The sequence below is a fragment of the Mustelus asterias genome, chromosome 13 (genome assembly GCF_964213995.1).
Source record: "Mustelus asterias chromosome 13, sMusAst1.hap1.1, whole genome shotgun sequence".
Taxonomy (NCBI): domain Eukaryota; kingdom Metazoa; phylum Chordata; class Chondrichthyes; order Carcharhiniformes; family Triakidae; genus Mustelus; species Mustelus asterias.
In genome coordinates, this window is record NC_135813.1 from 26,852,810 (window position 1) to 26,873,053 (window position 20,244).

At 41.8% G+C, this 20,244-nt stretch overlaps 1 protein-coding gene across 4 annotated transcripts in view; it reads right to left on the bottom strand.

Moving 5' to 3' along the window:
• Window positions 1-20,244, bottom strand: part of rgs3a (regulator of G protein signaling 3a) — a 253,454-nt gene that overhangs the window by 38,154 nt on the left and 195,056 nt on the right. For all 4 annotated transcript variants that reach the window (XM_078226603.1, XM_078226604.1, XM_078226605.1 and 1 more), the window contains one exon: window positions 7,662-8,351. In XM_078226603.1, the coding sequence (XP_078082729.1) occupies window positions 7,662-8,351 (690 nt within the window). The remainder of the gene's footprint in view (window positions 1-7,661; window positions 8,352-20,244) is intronic.

The window sequence follows — 20,244 nt, forward strand, 5'->3', positions numbered from 1 at the left end:
CCAACTAACATCTTGCTAAATGTAGATTTAGCAAGACTTCTCTAATTTTACACTCCAGTCTCTTTGAAACAGAAGGTGACATTCTTTTTGCCTTCCTATTACATGCTGAGCTTGCATGCTAGCCTCATGATTTAAGCATGAGGACCCCCAAATCCCTCTGTGCAGCAGCAAGTTTGTGGATGATACTAAGATTGCTGGAATTGCGGATAATCAAGATTGTCAGAGCATACAGTCGGATATAAGTAGGCTGGAAAATTGGGGGAGAAATGACAGATGGAATTTAATCCAGACAAATGCGAGGTGATGTATTTTGGTGGATCCAATTCAGGTGGGAGTAATAAAATAAATGGCAGAACCATAGACACATAGAGAGATCTGGGAGTACAGGTCCACAGATCTTTAAAAGTGGCAGCACAGGTGAAAAAGGTGGTGATGAAAGCACATGGCATCGAGTCTAAAAGTTGGCAAATTATGTTACAGTTATATAAAACGTTGGTGAGGCCACATTTGGAATACTGTGTCCAATTCTGGTTGCCACACTACCAGAAGGATGTGGAGGCTTTGGAGGGAGTACAGAAAAAGTTTACCAGGATATTGCCTGGTATGGAGGTTATTAGCTATGAGGAGAGATTGAATAAACTGGGATTGTTCTCCCTGGAAAGACAGAGGCTGAGGGGCGACCTGATAGAAGTTAATAAAATTATGAGGGGCATAGATAAGGTGAACAGTTAGAAGATTTTTCCCAGGACAGAAATGACAATTACAAGGGGGCACAAGTTCAAGGTAAGGGGGGGGAAAGGTTCAGTAGAGATATGCGGGGGAAGTTTTTTTTACTCAGAGGGTGGTGGGGTCCTGGAATGCACTGCCAAGTGAGGTGGTTGAGGCAGACACTTCAGTGATATTTAAGACTTATCTGGATAGACAGGTGAACAGGTGGGGAATTGTGGGATACTGGCGATTGATCTAGATAGGACAATGTGATCGGCACAGGCTGAAGGGCCTGTTCCTGTGCTGTACTGTTCTTTTGCAGTCTCTCCCTACCAAAGTGCGTAGCTTCACATTTTCCTGCATTATATTCCATCTGCCAAGTTTTTGGTCTCTCACTTAACCTGCCTATAACTCTCTGTAGACTGTGTCCTCACCACTTGCCTTCCCACCTATTTTTGTGTCATCCACAAACTTGGTAATAGTACATTCACTTCCCTCGTCCAAGTCATTAATATATATTGTAAATAATTGTGGCTCCAGACCTGATCCCTGTGGCAGTCCACTAGTTACAGGTTGCCATTCTGAAAATGTCCCTCTTATCCAAACTTTCTGTCTTCTATTAGTGAGCGAATCCTCTATCCATGCTAATATACCACCCCCAACACCATGGACTCTTAACTTATTAAGTAATCTTTTGTGCGGTACCTGACCAAATGTTTTCAGAAATCCAAGTATATTACATCTACTGATTCCCCTTTATCTGCTTTGCCTTTTACCATTTCAAAGACTTCTAATAAATTTGTCAGGCATGATTTTCCCTTCGTGAAGCAATGCTGATTCTGCTTGATTAGATCATGCATTTCTAAATGCTCTGCGATTACATCCTTAATAATGCACTCTTAAAATTTTCCCAATGACAGATATTGAGCTAACTCACTTATATTACTTGCTTTTTCATCTCCTTTCCTTTTGAATAAGGGTGTTGTTACATTGGCAGTTTTCCAATCTTCTGGAACTTCTCCAGAATTTAAAGATTCTTGGAAGATGATGACCAGTACATTCACTATCCTTGTAGCTACTTCATTTAGTATCCGAGGATGCAACCCATTAGGGCTTTTAGTTTCATTAGATTCCATAGCACTTTTTCTCTTCAAATAAATTACATCTATTTCCTCCCCTATTTTTGCCCCTTGATTATTTAGTATTTTTGAGATGTTATTAGTATCTTCCACCGTGAAAACTGATGCAAAATATTTATTTAACTCCTCTGCCGTTTTCTGGTTCCCCATTATTATTTCCCTGGTCTCATTCTTGAAGGGGCCAATGTTCACTTTGGTCCCTTTCTTCCTTTTAAGATACTTAAATCAGCTCTTGCTGTCTCTTTTTATATTACTTGCTGGTTTAGCTTCATAGTTTATCTTCTCCCTCTTTTTTTTGGTCATCTTTTGTTGGATTTTAAAACTTTCCCAATCCTCTGGATTACCAGTAATCTTTGCCACATCATGGGTGGAATTCTCCCAAAAAAGTTCCAAGTGTCGAACGCGCCTGGAAACTGGAGTAATTCACACTGTTTTTTCTGTGGGAGTTCAGAGAAGAATCTCCCACACTCTGTGCACTGCAGAGGCCACCAGCATGAATATCATTAAATTTCAGGGGGCAGGGCCTATCCCTGCTGGTGAGGCTGAAATCAGTGTGCTGAGCGGGCTACTGTGTATGCACCAATCTGTGAGTGCCAAGATCAGCGCATGTGCAATGGCCCCGTACTGATAGCCTCCCGATTGCTGCCCTGTGACCCGCCTACAATGCGGGCTCTCTCCTCCCCCCCTACAGCCCGATCACTGGACCCCTGACCCCGGGCCACCCCTGACACCCCCCTCCCAGCCCACCGTGATCTCCAGCACTACCCCCCCCGCCCCCCTGCCTGCACCAATCACTGGCCTCCATGCTTCCCCCACCAATCCCTGTGCAGAGTGGCAGCAGGATCCCCACCCATCGCCTCCCCCCCAGGCCCTGCTCCCCACTTGCCCCACCTCCTTGGCACTGCCCCATGCCCAATGGGCAGTGCCAAGGTGCCCCATGGACATTGGCACTTTGTCCTTGGGCAGTGGCAGGGGCACAGGCTGACACTGCCGAGTTATCAATGCCCAGGGGCGCCCCCGTGTCGCTCACGCCTCTGGGGGGCCTTGATTGCCCCGCCTTCACTCTAGCGGGGTCAGGCCTCTAGTTCCCCAAAAGTGGGGAGCTACTGTAATCCCCACTGAAATACTCTGGCAGGGTGGGAGATGCTAGCGGGCCCAGGACGTCAGTCCCTGAGCACCATATCTTTCTTCATGGCGACCTCTGCCAATTTGACTTTCCCAATTCAATGAAGATTAGTCACTCATGATCAATGTACTACCATTTTTACATGCCCTCATTATCTCCTGATTTATTCTCCATCCTACAGTATAGCTACTGCCTATAGAATACTCCCACCAGTATCTTTTTCCTCTTGTTATTTCTTACCTCCAACTATATGGATTCCACACCTTCTGATCCAAGACCATTTTTTGCCATTGTACTTATTCCATCTCATACTAGAAAGCTACCCCACCACCCCTTCCTTCCTGCCCGTTGCTATGAAAAGTCCCATATCCCTGAATATTTAGTTCCTAGCTTTGATAAAGGGACCAAATATTTCACAACTATTTCAGATTTTTGTGTTGCAGGAGTAATTGTGAACAGTAGAGGTCCCTCTGCTCCTATACTCCATTTGAAATGATTTTTCATCCCCATTTCAACTTCCAAGATTTATTATTTCACATTTTTCTATATTGAACTTTATCTGTCACCAGTCTGCTCATTCTGCTAGCTAATTTCTTCCAACGGATTGTCAGTCCTCAAAATCCATCATACCGCTAACATTTGCTGTCCTCAAAAACGTCAATATTGTTCCCTCAATTGCAAAGTCCAAACGGGTTTGTAGAATAAATTCTGGAATATACTCACCTTCCTTTTATTTCTACTCTTCGTCACTCTTCAACCATCTATCTATGATTGCGGTTGTGTTTCCTTTACTTCCATGTGCCACAGGTCAGGATTCTCCGACCTTGTCTGCACTGGGATTCTCTGGTGATGCTGCTGTGAATGGAGATTTGGCTGAGCACCAAATTCTCTGTTCTCGCTGGCAGTGGCGGTGAGGCATAGGATGTTGGAAAATTCCGGCCATTATCTTTGCCAGAAGTCTCCTGCTATCAAGTACTTCTGGAAAATCCAAATAAAGCACAAACTCTTTCTTCCAAGGATTTTGTAATGTTGGCCAAAGAAACACTGCATTTTAAAAATCCATGCTGACTGATCCTGGTCAGTTCAAATTCTCTACCTGTTTAGTAATGTCATCCTATTACATCGGTTTGAGGAGCTAAATATTTCAGATTTCATGCATCTGGTGTAAAAAACAGAAAGTGCTGTAAATGCATATAATGAAATAACATCTTTGGAGCGAAACAAAGTTAACATTTCAGGTTGACAATGACCCGACTTCAGGTTTAAGGTAAGTTAGAAATGTAATAGGTTTTGAACTTGAATATTACTGAAAAGAGAGACAGGTTGTTGAAGCTTTTTGTCTTGCACTCATCAGGACAAATGCAAGAATGCTAAATTTCAAATGATCACAACAATTTATACCACAGGCAGAAAATGTTGCTGATTGGTGACGAGCTGGTTCATGATTGGCCAAGGCATTGCCATGAAGAATGCAACAGGGAACGATAGACTCCCCATGTTTTGGGGTAATTTAAAAAGGTGCAAGGTTTGAATGTGTTTCTTTTGTTTACATAAAGTGGGTCACTGCATATAAATATATGTCGCTTCTAGCATGCATAAATGAGCTACATTACAAGCTTGACTGATTATCCTAAATTGTCAGTGTAGCTAGGACACTCAGGATTGTTCAGCATCCATGCTGCGCAATCATGGAATTACATCTAACGGGAGATGTTTTGTTCAAGGTTTTGCAAGCACAGGCTTGTCCATGTTCTGCCGACCAGGACCAGCTGTTTCATTTGACCAGCCGATCATTCGGATGTATGGCCTACGCATCCGGCATTGTTCTGGCACTAAAATTATGCACAACACTGTTCATGAGCCTTACTTCTGTTGTGGGCAAAGTTTTGGAAAGGATTATAAGAGATAGGATTTATAATCATCTAGAAAGGAATAATTTGATTAGGGATAGTCAACACGGTTTTGTGAAGGGTAGGTCGTGCCTCACAAACCTTAATGAGTTCTTTGAGAAGTTGACCAAAGAGGGTAAAACAGTTGATGTGGTGTATATGGATTTCAGTAAAGCGTTTGATAAGGTTCCCCACGGTAAGCTATTGCAGAAAATACGGACGCATGGGATTGAGGGTGATTTAGCAGTTTGGATCAGAAATTGGTTAGCTGTAAGAAGACAGAGGGTGGTGGTTGATGGGAAATGTTCATCCTGGAGTTCAGTTACTAGTGGTGTACCGCAAGGATCTGTTTTGGGGCCACTGCTGTTTGTCATTTTTATAAATGACCTGGATGAGGGCGTAGAAGGATGGGTTAGTAAATTTGCAGATGACACTAAAGTCGGTGGAGTTGTGGACAGTGCGGAAGGATGTTGCAGGTTACAGAGGGACATAGATAAGCTGCAGAGCTGGGCTGAGAGGTGGCAAATGGAGCTTAATGCGGAAAAGTGTGAGGTGATTCACTTTGGAAGGAGTAACAGGAATACAGAGGACTGGGCTAATGGTAAGATACTTGGTAGTGTGGATGAGCAGAGAGATCTGGGTGTCCATGTGCATAGATCCCTGAACGTTGGCACCCAGGTTGATAGGGTTGTTAAGAAGGCGTACGGTGTGTTAGCTTTTATTGGTAGAGGGATTGAGTTTCGGAGCCATGAGGTTATGTTGCAGCTGTACAAAACTCTGGTGCGGCCGCATTTGGAGTATTGTGTACAGTTCTGGTCGCTGCATTATAGGAAGGATGTGGAAGCATTGGAAAGGGTGCAGAGGAGATTTACCAGGATGTTGCCTGGTATGGTGGGAAGGTCTTATGAGGAAAGGCTGAGGGACTTGAGGCTGTTTTCGTTAGAGAGAAGAAGGTTAAGAGGTGACTTAATAGAGGCATACAAGATGATCAGAGGATTAGATAGGGTGGACAGTGAGAGCCTTTTTCCTCAGATGGTGATGGCTAGCACGAGGGGACATACCTTTAAATTGAGGGGTGATAGATATCGGACAGATGTCAGAGGTAGGTTTTTTTACTCAGAGAGTAGTAAGGGCGTGGAATGCCCTGCCTGCAACAGTAGTGGGCTCGCCAACGTTAAGGGCATTTAAATGGTCATTGGATAAACATATGGATGATATTGGAATAGTGTAGGTTAGATGGGCTTTAGATTGGTTTCACAGGTCGGCGCAACATCGAGGGCCGAAGGGCCTATACGGCGCTGTAATGTTCTATGTTCATTTGTGTGGTTGGCAGAATGTCTTTTTGAACTGATGACAGCATCCTTTTCATTAAAAATACTACTCATGTCTTCGCTGCGTAGAAGCTGTATAAGATGGCTTTCTCAACCTTCGCTCAAATGTTTTAGATGCTTTGCCTTTCGACAGCAACTTGAGGCAGCACAGGTGCTTTCCAGATCTGAAAGTGGCAATCTCTAACCCATTCCTGGGTTTGTCTGACACACAATGACCTGATCTGGAATGCCATTATCCACAGAATAGCTTTGATGCACTCTATCCCTGTGTGAAGTTTGCAAGATGAGCAAATGACGAGGGTCCTATTTACAAGATTCCTGATAAGGCCAATCTTATAGCGCGTGAAGCTATATAAAGCCCTATGTATTAATTGACCGGTGAAAGTCCTGGCTTGCAGGAGACAGTAGTGGAGAACCCATTAGCAGATTTCTCAACCAGTCTGTCAAGGAGAGAGAGCATATTAGACTCCTCCATCTCTAAAGTGAATTTGAGTGCAGAATGGAGTGTTTTAAAGTGTGTAACAAAGTCCTTACATGGAGCTGCAGATGCAAAGATCATAATCTACGAATTGAAGATATACACGAGGTAGGGAGGCTAGACTTTATTCCATCGAAAACACCGTTTTCATGTAAACTGATGAAACTTTTCGCAAGCACTGGACCTCAATGTCAGTGGTTCCCAAAGTATACCATGAAGACCTCTCTCAAGTCTGCATGAAAAATGGTTCAACATTCATATAATTAAACTAAAACTAACCTTTGTCTTCAGCTCTGTGATTGCCATTCCCAAGACCTGACGATTCTTGGGTCTCCCACAAGTGCGCTGGCTGGGAAAGAACTGCACATGTGCGGTTTAAGTTTTTTATGCTGGTCAGGCCCATGCACATGACCGATGGAACTTAGAGCTGAAGACTAAGGCACACGCACCTGCACAAAATGCGAAAACTCAAAAAAGGTGCAAAAACCCTGGGAGAAGCGAGAAACAGGGAAAGGTTTAAAAAAACAGGTGAGAGGACAGGAAGAAGTTAAAAACAAGTTTCATGTAAGGGAAAACATGAGAGAGAATAGGAGGTGTGCCTCAAACATTTTTTATAGTGTAGAGGCATGCATGACATATAAAACGTTGGGAACCACTGCTTTAGATTCCTAGAGTTATGTAAAGAATATATAAAATGTAGGTTAAGAATTTTATGATACTGAAACCAACTAAAATTCCTATCAAAGCACTATCAATAACGTTTAGTGGTGATTCAGCAAAACTTATTAGAGTTATTTCTTAATAGGGCATGAGACAAGATTTAAAGATAACACACCCAAATGATTTTTGCTTTCCTTTCACTCTGATTCAGACTCTTTTTCTTGGCAAGTGCATCTATTTCAAACAAGTATACATGGAGATATTTATTGACAAATTTACCATAAGTGGAGCCAACAGTTAAACTGAGGTATAAAAACATTGAGTACTCACCTTACGTCCAGAGAAAATCAGGCATAGCTGATGCATGGAGCCACCATTTTTCACATTAGCTAGCTCTTTTTTGAGGGTCCTTGGAGAGGGTGGGGCCCAGTTGACCTTTGTCTTTTGACCATCACATCCTACACAGTTGAGTGCATTATCAGATTTAAAGCACTGAGCCTTCGGTTCCTGCTGAAGACTACCCTCACTGTGTGTTCGACGTCGCAGTGAATTCTGAATAGACAGAGTACTATGCTTCTCACAATCTGATGTTTCAATCATACTGCGCCGTTTAGGGTTATGACTGTCCAAATAATAATCATCACTATCTTCATCATCATCATCCTCTTCTTCCTCCTCATCCTCAATATCGTCACCATCAATCTGTAAAATTGGTAGTTCATCAGTACTCTGGCTAAAGGTTAGGTCAAGCCTGACCTCAGGTATATTGAACTGCATTCGAGGATTCTGTGACTCAATGATATTTGGTTGTTCACTGCTTTCTTTCACCTCCTCTGTGGATATATTTTCTTCTTCTGCAATTTGTTCTTTTTCAGGGACCTTGTCTTTTTCAGCAATTTGTTCTTCTTCAGGGACCTTGTCATTTTCAGCATCTTCTTTACCAGTTGGTTGGATTTCGCTAACAGGGGCCTGTTCCTCAGACAGCATCTCAGACGGTTCATCTGATTTTGGGTCAAGCATCTGTTCAGTGGAAAAAGGAGAAAAATGGAATACATTAAATTTATTGATCATGGTTTATTGGGAAAGGGAAAAGAATTAGTTGTACATTCATTTATTAATTTACCATTGATACTTACAGAAAATAATTTGTCAGTGACCATAATAGAGACAAAGCAAAACAAGTGCTGCCAATACTTGAGTGACTAGCTTAATGGTAAAAACTGTGCGGTATGGACATGTTGGGCTGAAGGGCCTGTTTCCCTGCTGTAAATTTCTATGACTGTCGGGACAAGGAAAAAGTGAAAGGCCAGTATATTTAAAAGGGTTGGCTGGGAATACAGATGGTACACCTGGAAGTCTAGGTTTCCCTGCACATCACAAAGTTTTAACTTCCCAGTAATTTGCGCATGACAGGCTCCCATCTAGTGTGTTACGTAGCTGTCAGCCGGATTGACAGCTACGTAACACACTATAGAAAAGTGAATCTAAGACAAAAACACCATAGAATTAAAATGGCAATTTTAACCTCACCCAACAAGTCATAGAAACCCTACAGTGCAGAAGGAGGCCATTCGGCCCATCGAGTCTGCACCGACCACAATCCCACCCAGGCCCTACCCCCACATATTTACCCGCTAATCCCTCTAACCTACACATCCCAGGACTCTAAGGGGCAATTTTTAACCTGGCCAATCAACCTAACCCGCACATCTTTGGACTGTGGGAGGAAACCGGAGCACCCGGAGGAAACCCACGCAGACACGAGGAGAATGTGCAAACTCCACACAGACAGTGACCCGAGCCGGGAATCGAACCCGGGACCCTGGAGCTGTGAAGCAGCAGTGCTAACCACTGTGCTACCGTGCCGCCCTAGTGACGAAGTGACGAAGTGATGTGATCTGATGAGCCAGTTTACTCCCATTGAAGTCAATCAAAGGAAAACTGGGTTGTTTGTAAAACAGATAGTTGATCAAATTATGGCACCTTCCAACCATGGTTCGTTTGAAATAACTCTAGTGTTAAATGGGAAGTTTTGTTCATGGTATGTTCATATTCCAGACTTACTCCCACATGAATCTGGTAACTATGGTTTTTGTTTTCAATACAAGTATAGGGCACATAGGATGCAAATGCCAGTAAATACAAAATATCAAAAGTCAATATTTTCTGTGATAGTGAGCAGTCAAGGCTAGGGGAGGTGGAGTCTGTTTCCTAATCAACACCTCGTGATGCCTAGACATAGCAACACTGGCAACTTTCACACACCCTGCCACAGCAACCTCTGCAAGACGTGCCGGATCAGACACAGATGCCATCATCTCATGTGAGAACACCATCTACCAGGTACACGGTACCTACTCTTGCACTCGGCCAATGTTGTCTACCTGATACGCTGCAGGAAAGGATGTCCCGAGGCATAGTACATTGGGAAAACCATGCAGACGCTACGGCAACGGATGAATGAACACCGCTCAACAATCACCAGGCAAGACTGTTCTCTTCCTGTGGGGGAGCACTTCAGCAGTCACGGGCATTCAGCCTTGGATCTTCAGGTAAGCGTTCTCCAAGGCAGCCCTCACGACACACGACAACGCAGAGTCGCTGAGCAGAAACTGATAGCCAAGTTCCGCACACATGAGGATGGCCTAAACCGGGATGTTGGATTTATGTCACATTATCAGTAACCCACACAGCTTGCCCCTGGTCTTGCAGAATCTCACTAGCTGTTCTGTCTGGAGACAATACACATCTCTTTAACCTGTGTTGAATGCTCCCTCCACCCACATTGTCTGTACCTTTAAGACCTGGCTGGCTGTAGAGATTTGCATTCTAATTAGTATTCTGTAACTTGATTTCTGTGTCTGTGCACTGTTTGAGAGCACATTTCCACTCCATCTGATGAAGGAGCAGTGCTCCGAAAGCTCATGGTATTTGCTACCAAATAAATCTGTTGGACTTTAACCTGGTGTTGCGAGACTTCTTACTACGAACTTTCCGCTCCCCAGACCTAAAATACCTGACACTAAAATACCGCCCCTACTATCTTCCGCGGGAGTTCACCTCCGTTATCCTGATGGCAGCTTACATCCCACCCCATGCGGATGTGAAGATTGCGCTGGACAAAATATACACCACTACGAATAGCCTTGAGACAAAACATCCCGAGGCCTTGTTCATCGTGACCGGGGACTTCAATCAGGCCAAGCTCAAGGGCTTACTACCAAGTTACCACCAACATGTCCCCTGCTCCACCAGAGGCCCAAACATCCTACTCCACTGCTACACAAATATCAAACATGCCTACCACTCTATCAGCCGTCCACACTTTGGCAAATCAGACCACAAGGCTGTGCTCCTAGCTTACAAGCAAAAACTGAAGCGGGAGAATCCATCAAAGAGAGTCGTGAAATGTTGGTCTGAGGAATCGGATGATCTCCTACTTCTTGGAATCAGTGGACTGGTCAGTATTTTAAAACTCTGTGACCAGCCTGAACGAGTATGCCACTACAGTAACTGACTTCATTAGTAAGTGTGTAGAAGACTGTGTGCCAAAGAAGCAAATCCGTATGTTTCCCAACCGGAAACCATGGATGAACAGGGATATCCACTGCTTGCTGAAGTCCAGGTCTCAGGCGTTCAAGTCAGGTGACATTGATCTATACAAGAAAGCGAGATACGATCTAAGGAGATCCATCAAAGATCCCAAAAGGCAATATCGGACCAAGCTAGCGTCCCAGGCTAGCCACACTGACCCCCGCTGACTATGGAAAGGTCTGCAAGACATAACACGCTACAAGATGAAGGCATGTAAAATCGCCGGCTCCAACGCACCCTTCCATGATGAGCTCAATGCATTCTACATCCATTTTGAGCAAGAGGTCAGCGAGATCATGCCCTCCACCCTGGAAGCCCTGGATGAACCTGTATCTGGAGTCATCATTGCAGATGCCAGAGCAGCTTTCTTGACGATCAACCCACGGAAAGCAACCGGCCCAGATTGGGTACCCGGATGTGCACTCAGATCCTGCACGGATCAGTTGGCAGAGGTATTCACAGACATCTTCAACCTCTCTTTACAACAATCTGAGGTCCCTATCTGCTTCAAGAAGCTGACCATCATCCCGGTACCCAAGAAAACCAAGCAGCGTGCCTTAATGACTATTGGCCGGTGGCTCTGACATCCATCATTATGAAGTGCTTCGAAAGCTTAGTCATGGCACGAATCAATTCCAGCCTCCTGGACTATCTGGATCCACTACAGTTTGCCTACCGCCGCAACAAGTCCACATTAGACGCCATCTCCCTGGCCCTGCACTCAACCCTGGAACACCTAGATAACAAGGACACCTATGTCAGACTCCTATTTATTGACCACAGCTCAGCCTTCAACATTATTATTCCCACGAAACCCATCTCCAAACTCCGTGGCCTGGGCCTCGGCACCTCCCTCTGCGACTGGATCCTCAACTTCCTAACTCACAGACCACAATCAGTAAGGATAGGCAACAACACCTCCTCCACGATCATCCTCAACACCGGTGCCCCACAAGGCTGTGTTCTCAGCCCCCTACTATACTCCTTATACACCTATGACTGTGTGGCCAAATTCCCCTCCAATTTGATTTTCAAGTTTGCTGACGACACCACCATAGTGGGTCGGATCTCAAACAATGACGAGACAGAGTACAGGAATAAGATAGAGAATCTGGTGAACTGGTGCGGCAACAATAATCTCTCCCTCAATGTCAACAAAACGAAGGAGATTGTCATCAACTTCAGGAAGCATAAAGGAGAACATGCCCCTGTCTACATCAATGGGGACGAAGTAGAAAGGGTCGAGAGCTTCAAGTTTTTTTGGTGTTCAGATCACCAACAACCTGTCCTCGTCCCCCCCATGCCAACACTATAGTTAAGAAAGCCCACCAACACCTCTACTTTCTCAGAAGACTAAGGAAATTTGGCATGTCAACTATGACTCTCACCAACTTTTACAGATGCACCACAGAAAGCATTCTTTCTGGTTGTATCACAGTTTGTTATGGCTCCTGCTCTGCCCAAGACCGCAAGGAACTACAAAAGGTTGTGAATGTAGCCCAATCCATCACGCAAACCAGCCTCCCATCCATTGACTCTGTCCACACTTCCCGCTGCCTTGGCAAAGCAGCCAGCATAATTAAGGACCCCATGCACCCTTTCTTCCACCTTCTTCCTTCGGGAAAAAGATACAAAAGTCTGAGGTCACGTACCAACCAACTCCAGAACAGCTACTTCCTTGCTGCTGTCAGACTTTTGAATGGACTTACCTTGCATTAAGTTGATCTCTCTCTACACCCTAGCTATGACTTTAACAATACATTCTGCACTCTCTCGTTTCCTTCTCTATGAACGGTATGTTGTGTCTGTTTAGCACGCAAGAAACAATACTTTTCACTGTATGTTAATACATGTGACAATAATAAATCAAATCAAAAATCAAATCAGTTTCTTCCAGCCCTTACCGAGAAGTTAAATCTGGTTCCTTCATTACTCACAGTCCAAGTCCAGGATTCAATTCTTTTTCTAACTTTTGGATTGGGATTAAGTATCATTTGTAAGGCACCATTTGAGGTACATGACTAATTACTCTGGGAATATTGAGTCAATCACATAGACCAGAATTTTACTGGCACAACAACAGGCCTGAAACCTATGAGTGACCCTGCCTCAGCCTAATTAGTTGGATTCAGAGCTCCTGTCCCTTTAAGAGATGGGTACCTAACTCCAAGAGCTGCCAACCTATCAGAGGGCCGGCAGCTCAGCAGCGCTGAGTATTGGTCATTCCTGGGACTTACCCAGAAGAGAAGATATCAGGAAAGCACACTGCACCCCCCAACCAGATAAATGAGTTATTGGTCAGGGGCCGGTGATGTGGAGGGAGGTTGGTGAAGGCAGGGAAGAAGTTGTCATGAGGTCAGCCTTCACCATCAGGGGACTCTCTGTCGAGCATAGTGTGTACAAATAGGAGGGCTGCCTCCACAACGAGCCGAAAGGAAATCTTTGAACATGGTTCAAAGCAAAATTTATTTCATTTCCTTATTTTAAACAAACAAGATGTTTTGATTTTTGTGTTCACCAAGCGAACTCTCCATGCAGCAGAGGGGCTTCACATGCTGCTGGTAAAATATCTGTGCTGTTGGGGAGAAACCCTTAATGACTTAATTGGCATTTGGGTGGAAGGGAAAATTTGCCCTTTCCCAACTCTGGCAAAATGGCATGAGGGCAGGGAAATGATGGGCAGTCCCCTTCCATAACCATTTTATACGCCTCATACTTCCTAGCCCATGTCCAGACAATTGACTTGTTAATTGGTCTCATTCCAAAACTGAACAGGATTCTGGAGCTCGTCTTCTCCTATCCCGAGGAAAACGCCAATGGCAGGAATGGCCAGTCGTGCTATTTTTAAAGTCCTCCTGCCTCTTTTCCCATCCTGCCCTAAGGCCTCATCTGAGGCGAGTGGATAAATATGTGAATAGAGTGGAATAGACTGCCTCAGTGGAGGACCATCACTGCACAGACCAAATATGCTCAATAGTCTCCTTTGGCTCTGTAAAATCTGTGATTAAGTGCATTGTTTTAAAATTACTTGAAATTAAATAAAGGCAAAAAACAGATACATATGCCTTCACTGCCTCAGACAGAATGGCCCTGTTTGAGATTTTAAATTTAACATGAAATGTCCTTAGCAAGTATACTGCTGGTCTGCTGTAACATAATTAATATGAGTATGAACAAAATATTTAATGGAATCATATACAGTGTACTGTTAAGCAGAACATGGTTCAAAGCAAAATTTATTTCATTTCCTTCTTTTAATTAGACAACATGTTTTGATTTTTGTGTTTAATAAGATTGGGACAAGTTTTAAATGATAATAGGTAGCTGGTGACAATTTTTGTTCATTTTATGGTCGGCATTGCATTGGGTACAGAACAAATTAACAAGCAGAAGCATCTCGTCAATATTATCTGATTTATCCAATCTCTGAAGTTTCTAATTTGCTTTCTTGCAGACATGGGGGTGGGAGGCTCCAATGGATCCAAGAGGCTTGTTAAGGGTGTACTCTCCTTTTTTGCCAATAGCCCATGAAGTGGGACCTGGCAGCTTCAAGCTCGGCTTCTTCTGTCCACTGCAGGAAAAGTTGTGGCAGGGCCGCAAGAAGCCCTTAAGTAGCCATTAATTGGTCATTTGAGGACAACAATTGGTTCAGGGTGGGTGACCTGCCTGGCACCTCTCCTGCTGTGCCCAAAATTGCAGTGGGTGGAAAGTGACAGGAGTGATGCCCAAGGCATTACATTGAATAACCCTAACCCTAATGCCCCCTGCCCACAGACCCGAGGGAGCATGCAATTCTACTTCATGTTGGTAATATCCCACAAATAAGTCAACACCATAATGCTCATTGGTTGGCACCATTAAACTTGTGACTCGTTGGATTGGCAGTCTAGACAATAAAAAGTGCTATCCAGACTTTGAGGCTAAATGGATTTTTATGCATAATTGAATGTGTTTGTGACAGCATACGTTCAATGATTTTCAAACATTTGGAGGAAACTCGTGCACCTATCATAAACTAATAATCTTAAATGGGGTTAATCTCATTCAGGAGTTAGGAATCAACCCAGCAATATCAGTTCCATACACAAAATAATGAAAAATTAAATAATTTACATATTGTCTTAAGTCATGGACGATTGCAGGGGAACCTTAATTAGTGAGCACAATCTGAAAGGCTATTAGATTGCGTCACTATGAGTATAGTTTTGTGTCTAATGTGTTACTATTTGGTGCACTTAACTAATAAAATGATGAGGTGCAGGTTCCATATCTAGCTTTTGATTTATTTACCACTGGTTGAATAATTCTGTCTCATGCCTCTTTCCCATTATCTAAGAAGCTAGAGAAGCCAACCAAATGTAATCAGACTCATTAGCCAATTTAATTTTATAAAAGGCAGGCTTAATGCACAAGTACCAAGATGGATAATGAAGAATCAAGATCAACAGTAACACAGTCCAATTTCAAAAGGCACAAAATATAGCCAGCATTAAGATACTATCTATCCAAGAAAATGTATGCTCCTGCACATGCCTACTAGCATAGAAAATTACCTAGAGGATCAAAAAAAACCTGATATAGACTCAAACAAAAATTAGCAACACAAAACAGCTGCTCATTTCTGCGCCGACAGACTCTTCCTTTAGAGGGTAATGTGAAGTAATTAAGTGATATTTTGTGCCGTGAACGCTTATTACATGGCCATAATGATCTTTATGCTAGCTAGGAAGATTTTATGGGCACCCACACTGATCGGACAAAATATTTCACTGGATGTAAACCCGGAATTCCAAACCTGAGCTTTGGTTTTTACTTCTTGGGACTGTGTGGATGAGGTTCAATCCTTACATCTTCTACAATACTACTCGGTATAAACTAAATGTGCAGTAGGGGACTGGTTTGCCATAATTTAAGATGCAGATATACCTAACATTTCAATTTTTCTTCAAGAGACTACTCTGGCAAAAACTGCATGGATTACATTTTGCAGTTGCTGCTCTACTGCAAAAGTTGGTGACAATTCCTACTCTTGCAAACAATTACGAGAATATCCTCCCATAGCACGCAGTAGAGTTCCACACCCTGGAGCAGCATCAGGCATGAAAGTGACAGCAATGTTCACTGCAAACACAGGCAATGAATTCAAAATGTTGATTGCCTGCAAGTACACTAGTATGTATTCCGAGTGCACAATTGTCCCTTTTTTATTATTTATTTATAGGATGTGGGTATGGCTGGCCAGGTGAGCATTTGTGAGTCATCTCTAATCACTTTCGAGAAGTGCTGTCGAGCTATTTTCTTGAATCCCGATCGTCTGTTAGAATTACAGCTTTCCATTGTGGTTTTGGTACAGCTGAGCGGCTTGCTAGGCCAGTTCAGAAGACAGCTGAGTCAACCACTTTGCTGTGGACCTGGAGTCATATATCGGCCTTAACAAATAAGGATGGCAAGTTTCCATCCCTAATGTACGTGAGTGAACTAGCTGGGCTTTTACAACAATCCACTATTTCATGTCAACTTTACTGATGTGGGGTTTTTTTAACGTCAGATTTGATTAACTTAGGTTCACAATTGCTGTGGTTGCATTTGAACCTATGTCTCCAGTTTATTAGTAAGAAGTTTAACAACACCAGGTTCAAGTCCAACAGGACTTTAACCTGGTGTTGTTAAACTTCTTACTGTGTTTACCCCAGTCCAACGCCGGCATCTCCACATCCAGTTTATTAGTCCAGACCTATGGGAAAGTTGGGCCAAAGGGCCTGTTTCCATGCTGTAAACCTCTATGATTCTATGACTCTGGGTTACTAGTAACATAACATGAACACTATACGACCGTACCGTTTGAACATTTAGAAACATAGGAACAGGAGTAGTCAACTTAGCTCCTCGAGCTTATTCTACCATTCAGTGAGATTTTGGCCGACCTATGACCTGACTCCACTGCTGAAATCTTGCTGGCATTCATACCAGCTGGATCTTACGGTCCTGCTGACAGCGAACCTCCACCATGGGTTTCCCGGCAGTGACAACGGTGGGGCCATAAGATCCCGCCACCAACAAGTAGCGCACTGCCTCCAACTGCTATAATACACTCTGCACAGAGGGACAAAAATCCTGCCCATATTTCAATTTTTACCTCTTATCCCTTAATACCCCTGGTTGTTAGAAATCTATCAATTTCAGATTTAAAATTAATTAGGACAGCATCAACAGTGATTTTCAAAACAGAGCTCCAAACGTCCATCAACCTTTGCACATAGAAATGTCTCCTAACCTTAATCCCAAAAGGTTGACTCTAATTTTTAGATCAATGTCACCTAGTCCTACAGTCTTCAATCAGTTGAAACATCCTCTTTAGGTATCCTTCCAGTTCTCCCTAATATCTTAAAAACTTCGATAAAATTACTCAATCTTATAAATTCTAGGAAATTAACCTTAGTTTGTACAATCACACCTTATAATTTAACCCTTGCAGTCATTCTGGTAAAACTGTGCTATACTCTCTCCAGGACCAATATTTTCTTTCTAAGGCAGGGTGTCCAGAACTGCTCACGTTACTTCAGATGTGGTCTTAATCAGGGCTTTGTATAGCTGATGCATGACTTCGATCCCATAGTATTCTAGTTTTCCAGATATAAAGGTCAGCAACTCATTTTTTTTTTGTTCCTGTCAATGGCACCTTAATGAACTTTGTATATTTACAGGGTTAATCAGATGTTAAACTCTATCAGAAGCATCAACGTGTAAATTATATGATTAATGTGGCAGAAAATCTGTTACTTTTAAATGAATGCAGCTATAAATTCTAGACTAACTACTGCAACATAATACAGAAGCAAGGTTTAGCAATAACTGTAGAAAAGGTACCAGTTCCAATTAACCACTCCAATTTAATCACAGACAAGTTCCGTTTCAAGTACATTTCTTGCCAAATTGGTATGTATTTCTCATAACTCAAAAGCACATTATATGATGAGCCATATTATCAGAAAACTATTTAAAGCACCATTTGACTTGATTAGAAAACACATTTTTCTTTTCATCATTTATAATAATACTGTGACCTATTTAGGATTTTGAGTTTTTAAACAGTGCAATTAAAAACTGCAAGAAATCTCACATTCCACAATTTACAGGGTTACAGAGGAGCAGCTTAAAAGCCAACAATTATAAATTGCTTGATGAAAGCTATTGTTTTCAAATGTCAATTCTGTTTAAATGATAAGTTAGTTACTTTAAAATAAACTTTGAAAATTCATAAGAACTGTGCAAATGCAATTCCTCTGTTAAGAACAGCCAATCCTCAATAAAAGTTATAAAATAGCTAAAGAGTATTTTTTTTTTACCACTATCATACCATTCTAAAGTTAGAAATTAGCTTGTTCATTAACAGCATATTAAACATAATTATCAAATAGTGCTGCAGGATAGCTGTAAAGAGGTTTTGTGGTTACAAAGCAAACAGTGAACTACAACTGTTGTGAGTAGTTCAAATGAGGTAATTTAGATATTTGAACCTTAAACATGTATGAATTCACTTAATTGACCGCATTATTCCTGTGCCCTTTTTCTACTCTGCAAGTTCTATTCATAGACGATAAGAGAATAATTCTGAATAATGTGAGTGACAACCGTCCAATTCCTGTTCAGTGAATAACAATATTTTGTCATCCAGTCACAAGTTCATGGCAAAATGTCAGCAATAATTTTCTTTTGCATTTGTTCCCTTGCTTTAATTGCACTGGAGCACTATTGAAAATATCAACTTTGTAGATTGATGATACAAATACATTTTCCAAAATGACTATTTTGCACATAGAAAGTGTGCATTGAATGTGCTAACTTTAAATTGATATGAAAAAAAATAGTTGAAACACTATTTTTGGCTTGCTAGATCATCCTGGCTCCATGAAAGTCAACCTGTCCATTGTGTCATGGCTGCAGCTGATCAATTTTAAAACAGAGACAAGTAAAGGTCGCAAATCTACAAACTAGGCATCTAGTGTTCAAGTGAAAGAGTTCCAAAAATGTAAATAGAAAGGATAGAACAGTAAAATCCCAAATCAAAATCATGTAAACAATTATAATACAAATTAAAGATTTATCTCTCATACTATGTGACTGCTCCCATTGTTTGTAACAGAACAACTCTATCTATCATAGACTCTGCTAGTTTATTTTATTTGTATGAGATTGGTAAATTGTATTTTTGTCACAATTATAAATATTCTTTAAAATATTGTAATATATTCTTAAGTAAAAACTTCAGCTCATGAAATGCTCACACAAGTTAACACCTATCATATCATTAATTTTGCCTTTGCACTTAATGTAAAACATTTCTCATCTTCTTGGTGTAGCACATGTTGTTAAACAGTCCCAATATGTTAATATATGTACTGCAATTCAGCTGAAAAGGTTTAGCTCCATTAGGTTAACAGAGGCCGTAACTGAAGTTGCGCACAAGGGCTTCAACAATCTGATCAATATTTCAACATATTTTTTGTTGAATGATGCCAATAAATATTTAAATGCAATTGCTAAACTCACTTGAGTACATAGCAGTGTATCTCATGCAATTCTGGAAAAATATAAATTGACAAAACATAATTTTCAATACACGTTACAAGGATTGTAATATGGCTAGCAACAAAGGGTAAATTATTCTATCAGCAAATACTTGCTAGCTTTTGGAGGAACTAAATGTTTGTTAGGAGCTGAATTTTTGTATTTATCGCAATTTTCTGCCTACATGTCTGGTCAACAATCTAATTCTATCAAAAATAATCTAATTTAAATCCCACCAGTTATATAGAAAAATTCAGTCTCCTGATAGTAACCCAACAAAAAAAAACCCACCAAGGGTTTTGGTGAGCAAAACCATATCAAATAACTTTGAAGACTGCCATCTGACGAATGTTGTGGATGAAAAACAAAGACCTCCGATACTGGAGTTGAACAGCCTTTAAAATTGAACCACCCTATTCGACAAGCAAAAAGACCTGTTATTGAAAATCTGCAGTTAAATTCATTTTTACTCAGGAATTTGAATTTTAAATCAGGCTGGGCTGAACAACAGTGGAAACTCTAGCAACCTATCTGCTCTTAACCTATTACAACTGATTGCAAATTAAGGATGGAAGTCTACTTGCAAACCGAAAACTTGTGTACAAAGTCAACAGAGCATTAAAGCAAGCAGCAGCTAAAAGCTCACTGCAATTTCAAATTTACTTTAGAGATAGCAATACACATTACACAACAATCCATTAGTAAGCACTGAGGAAACAGTTATCAACTAACTAATAATTAATAGACTGTA